At 48.3% G+C, this 6000-nt stretch overlaps 1 protein-coding gene across 1 annotated transcript; it reads left to right on the top strand.

Moving 5' to 3' along the window:
- Positions 1-1242: 1242 nt before the first annotated feature.
- ARB_03912 (uncharacterized protein) lies at positions 1243-2448 on the top strand (the record flags this gene model as incomplete). Its single annotated transcript, XM_003009940.1, has 1 exon — positions 1243-2448. One exon carries the CDS (start codon positions 1243-1245, stop codon positions 2446-2448), a length of 1206 nt encoding a protein of 401 aa, XP_003009986.1.
- Positions 2449-6000: the final 3552 nt, after the last annotated feature.

Consider the following 6000-nt stretch of genomic DNA (forward strand, 5'->3'; position numbering starts at 1 on the left):
GACGGGATGTCCCGAGAGGGCGTAGAGCGGGCACAAATACCGATTTCTCATTGGCTGCGACCTCATCACCAGCCAATCACAGCTTGTTGCGCTAAAGTAACTTACGCCATACACCTCGGATACCACTGCGCTTTACCGCTTTGGGCCCCGTCGCCCGAAGCGTCGACCCTTCTCGTCCTCCTCCTCTTTTCTTCAACTTCAACTCCAGCTGCGACACCGCATCCACGGTCAATCGTTCGGTTCTTCGTCTCTCGTTACGCCCTGTTCGCCGGCAGACTTGCCTGTCCACTCGTTCGTTTTCTGTCGAAGGGCTTGTCGCGAAAGGGCCCCTTTTGTTCACCACCCAGAACGTCGAATTACTAAGAGAAACACTCCAACAACACACCACGTCAACCAGCAACACGTCGGTCTTGTTCTGTCATTCATTAAGCTCCAGGGCACATCCTCGCCCCCAAGAAAAGCTCTTCCTGAACTCAAAGGAACTTACGCATTCCGTCTTCATGTCGATGATAACTGCCGCTACCCCGTTCTTGGTTGTCTTCTTGCTGTGACTGTGACTTTGGCCCCAGGAAAAACGTCTTCAGTCAGCAGCTCACAGAAGGACCCGCACCAAACCAGATAAGACACTTTCGGCATGTCGACGGACTGTATCTCGCTCAGGGGATCGAAGCAATGCCCCGCCTTCAGTTCTGCTTCTATCTCTGTCAATGACCGCTTGGTCGGTCAATAGTACGTGTTCCTCGGTTACTCTGTTACTCTGCTTGAAAAGAATCAGGGATTGACAAATCTATTTTGATGGATAGCCCTTTTCTACGATATGTCTCCAACCTCAACGATTTCGATGAGAAACTCGGCTCTTTCGTTCGCAATGAATATGTCAAAATGAAGTATGTCCTTGATCGTTTTTTTTTTTTTTTTTTTTTTCGTTTTCTTTTTGTTTTGTTGATTTTTTTTAAATCTTCCTGCGTGCCTCTTACTACCATATCCAAGTGACTGATCATGTTTCGCCTTGACAGGTACCAGGACATACTCGGATGCGAAGGTTTGAACCTTAAGAACACATCTTCTCTCTATGCTCAATATACGACCAGCGTAATATGTAATGGAATAATACAAAATTCAAAAGAGCCGTGTCGTCTGTCTGAACGAAGCTCCAGACCACTTTGTGCGGAGAGTTGTGTAAGTTGTTCTCCCTTCTTCAATCCGACAGTAAACATTGCTAATTCACGTCACTGTTAGGCAATGTTTGCAACCAGTGAAGAAATAATTACAGTCAACCAGGATCTATGTCGGTCCCCTAAACGCAATCACATGGACGAAATAAGGGCAGACTTCACGGTTTGCGCCATTCCAGCTAATTCGTTATCCGGGCAGTGCATTCCTGGCACCGATAACGAGCCAAACGAATGCGGGTTTGGAGAAAATCTGCTCGGCCTGTGTGGTTTCTGCTCGCAGACTTCAATCAATGGCACTGATACGTGCTGCTACGCTGCCAATGCGGAGCAGCGTTGCAAGAACATCAAACTTCCAGAAATCTCATCACTGCCACCTCTATTTCCGCATCCAACTTCGACACCCTCTCCTACGCACACTGACAAACCAGGCGGCGGAGGTCTGACTGGTGGACAGATTGCCGGAATTGCCGTTGGAACAGTATTGGGATGTGCATTTTTAATCGGTCTGGCGGTTCTATTCCTCCTTTGGAGAAGACGGAAACGGAATGAATCTGCTGAAAGCATTTTCAACCAACCTACGCCTCCCCGGACCATGGCAACGGCTCCATCATATCCCGCTGGCGGCAACTCAACTAACAAGCAGCAGAAAGGATATGAACCCATCCCCGGAGGCCGTGTTGCGCGAATGTCAGCACTTCAAGGTGGTAGTAACCCACCATCACGTCACGCATACCACGATTCGGATTCCGATGTATTTGGCGACAGCCCTTCTGGTGGCAAGTCGAGGCGTATTCCACCCGTCACAGGAAGAAGAAACGGCTCACTTTCTAGCGCGTCTGCCCTCGCTGGCGATGGTGACACGTTATCTCCCAAGTCTGGCAGCGGTGCCCAGTTCTCTTCTCCCGAAGGCGTTGCCAGCGGCCAGTCAGAGCAGCTCCCTTATTTCCGCGACTATTATTCACAGGACGACATCCATCCAAATGACAGAGTATCTGTTCTCTGGGCATATCAACCTCGAGCTCCTGATGAGTTTGAACTAGACAGAGGTGACATGCTGAAAGTCGTTGGTATATGGGACGACGGCTGGGCAACAGGTGTCCGAGTCAACGAGAAAGCAGAGGACTATGACTCGAAGCATAAACACAGTCCGCTCAGAGATAGTGGTGTCTCTCACGGGTCAGAGGCACGGCCTCCATCTTCACCAACTACCGGAGAAATAAAAGCATTCCCAGTTCGTCTAAACCTTGCTCCATTCTTGTGTTACTTATTTTGAATCTATTTACTAACGACTCCATCTAGCTCGTCTGCGTATGCCTACCACAACATTGGCGAAAAACTATCGACGGCTACCTTGAAGGAGGTGACCAAGAACCCTCATCTTAACGGATATCACCTTGTCTATGCTTGTTTTTTCCCTTCTCCTTTCATGCGTTGATGACACAAACTAGTTTCCGGCCGTTCAGGCTCTGGCGTTATCTTTTCCTTGCCTTCTTACATTCTACAGCCTCCCTTTTACTCTCTTTATTTCTTTTCTTCTTTTCCTTTTATTTTATTCCCCGAAGAGTTGACCCTCTTACCGCAAATACCTTGGCCTTGCTTTGATCACGCCTATATCCATTATACGGTACTACTTTTACTTCTTTCTCTTCTAGTGTCCAGCGAAGACCTTTACAGCAAATTCTCCAGTGACATTTACGTCACTCTTTTTTTTTTTTTTTTTTCGGAAAAGACAACAACAAAAAGAACAAAAAAAAAAAAAAAAGAAAAGCAAAGAAAGAAAGAAGAAAAGAATTTCAATATTTATGTGAATGGGGACACCCTAATATCTCACATGCTGCAGGGCTAGTTCAGTCTAGATCTTCGAGCAGTTTGGGTTGTTTAGTTTTTGCTCTGGCGCAAAGCCGGCAAGCACTGTTCGAGCAACACACACGCAGCACCTGCCCTCACTCTCAGTTTGCCCGGCTCCTCCACCGTTTGTGGAGAGGGTATTTCCTTGCTCTAGTTTGTTGTGCTCACATGCTGTGCTTCCTCTGACTTAATTGCTTCTCGTACTCCGTACGCTAGATGTTAGTTGTGTTAGCTGCCTATTCCTGTACTTTTTTTTTACCTTGATGTAGTTTATACCCCCCAAGAGATCCCAAGCCAGGCCTAAGGGTAGTTTGTCTTAATCCTAGTTGTTAATTACAGTCCATCCCTTACATTTACCGTTTTCATTGTTTATACTCCGTACACCTGGAGCGAGCATGACCACGGGACTAACCCACAATTTACTTATATACAGTCCCTGTTCAATTTTTGCATACACAACGCTCTGAGACCAAGCATGCTTAATTCAACCAGATACTGTAGGTATCCACCCTCTCTTCTCCATCACTACAGACTTATTACCTCTTCACGGTGCTCGGCGTGATCGGCCTCTTGAAACACACAACCACTCGACATATTAACTATCCGGCAATGTAATATAGGACAGGGATCATCAACACTCTTTCTCCCCCAAACTCCGTCGTGTGCAGGTGGATGTTCATGAATATGGCGTGATCGTAGGGGTGCTCACGTATAGGTACCCTTTTGCTTGCTTGCTACACTGCTGGCAGGCCTGACCTTTCCAGCGCCGTGTCATGCCATGCCACGGTCACAGTCATGTCGACCAGCACCAGCAGCATCACCAGGAGCACCACCACCACCATCATCATCATCATGCTGGCAAGCAACATGGCGTGATGGATGCACCGTAGCTATGCAACCGGCGCTGCAGGATATATACCAAGCCCGGCAAATACAATGTAAGTATCTGTCCTCTGTCAGCCATATTCCGTGAACATGTATTCTGTATCTCTGGCGTGACCATTATTTTGTCCGTAGTTTAAAAAATAGAGAGCCTCCATCTCCATCCGGTAACCGTTGCATCCTCACATGTAATCTATCATCCGTTCACTTGTTTAGGTAGTGGCTTAGTCGGGCCCATCAGAGGAGCAAGGGGAAAAGGAGCCCAGTTGAGCACACCGATGCCGTGAACGCAGGATAGGATACCCCTGATACTCGCCTCTCTCGGTCCGTACATTTTTCTGATGGCTGCCCTTCTTCTTCTTTTTTTTTTTTTCCAATTTCTTTCCTGTTCACCGCTGACACTGGCCATGCGCTCAGGCTGCTCTGTGTGCTTTTTTCCCCTTTCTTTGCTTTTCCCTGCATTGAAGAACCGTCGTCTCTCGGCCTTATCGTCCGAGAGAGAAAAAGTGAGCCTGAAGAGAATATGAGAGCAGAACGAGGAGCAAACGCAGCGGTCCAGCTCGTTATCCGCCATCGTCATTGCAGCCGAAGTCATTTGGCCACCTCGTCCTCTCCAGCCTCTCGTCTTGCTCCTTCTTGCTCCTCTTCACATGACGGCTTTTTCGTATGCTCAAACCTGAGAGCCACGTGAGAGTTGGATTTTTTTTCCTTCCCTCGATGCGCTGGCGACTGTCAAAGGAATATCCCTGGTTTGTTTTAGAGATATTGTGCATTTAGCCCGTCCAGTAGTCGGTTACTCCGTAGTCAGCGAGTTAATAATGGGGCTGGCGATGGCATTCATGCTCCTTTTCGCCTTTCAATATATGCTTCCCTGGTGCAGATGCCCGTTAGTTACGCGAGCCTTGCCCTCGTCTAGCTCGCAATGAATTGTCTTGCGCAAAAGAAGTCTCCGGTAAACAAGTCTAGTTGGCTTAGATCAAGGAAATCGGCTTTGCCTGTCCATCTGCTTCCCCTCGGGTTTCATCCTCGGGGCCGGCGTACAAGGTCGTTCGGAGTTGTTGCCTCTTCAACAGATATCCTGAGCCGGCCAGCTTGCCAAAAATACATGTAAATCAGAATCAGATCGGCCGTGAAGCTGATGAAACCAGCTGGGGGGCCGAGAGGCAAGAGAAGAAACACCTGGAGAGCTGCCCGTCATCGATCGAGTTGGCCGAGTATACCCCCCCACGGCCCTGTTCGTTTGCTCGGTAATCGTCTAGGGGAGCGCCTCACAGCTCGACGCTGGCTGGCCAGTAGTAACTATTTGCAAGCAGCGGGCACTTTCAGCTGCTTTCTCACCATCATGGCGTCACTGTCGCCTGCTCGGCCTGCCGGCCGTGGCTGCGCTGGCTGTATATATCTGCATGGTCATCGTGGGCTTCCAGTGGTAACTAACTAGTTGGCCCCGTTAGTTACTTCTTGGGAGTTCACCGTTAACTAACTAACTACCAAACTACCAGCGGCCTCGGCCTTGGGCAACGAACGCTTCTCTCGGCTTCTCGCTGCTTGGGCATTCTTGGTTGCCGGGTCAAAGAAGGCCTCTGCACAGGCATAAGATTGTCCAGTTATTGTTATGATATAAATTTTGCAGGCTGATATTTTTCAAACCTCTCTCTCTTTTTTTGCAGCAACATAACTATAAAAATTATCAGTTAACAAGTCAGCTAACGAGTTGACGCCGGTTTCATGAAGCACATCAATGTATCAGGAAACACCCGAAGAGACAGAAAGGATGAAAAAGACAGCAGCTAACTAAAACGTCTTCCCCGTATCAATAACGGCGATGCTGATATGATCTCCAAGATCCCAGGGGGGTTGTATGTCATTGCATCATGGGCACTCCATGCCAGTGTCTCTCCTCTCCGGCCAGAAACAAAACAAAACAACACAGTCCTGGAGGTCCTGGAGGTCCCGGAGGTCCTTGCATAGACGACTGGTCATCTGTCGATGGTTCGAAGGAGATCTGACCATGCTGTTTCTCCTGCTTGGAGATTTGGCGTTTTGGGTCTGTATTTTTGCATTTTTGCAAATTGCAACTTGTATCTGGATTTATTTT

The sequence above is a fragment of the Trichophyton benhamiae genome, assembly GCF_000151125.1.
Source record: "Trichophyton benhamiae CBS 112371 chromosome Unknown contig00346.0, whole genome shotgun sequence".
Lineage (NCBI taxonomy): Eukaryota > Fungi > Ascomycota > Eurotiomycetes > Onygenales > Arthrodermataceae > Trichophyton > Trichophyton benhamiae.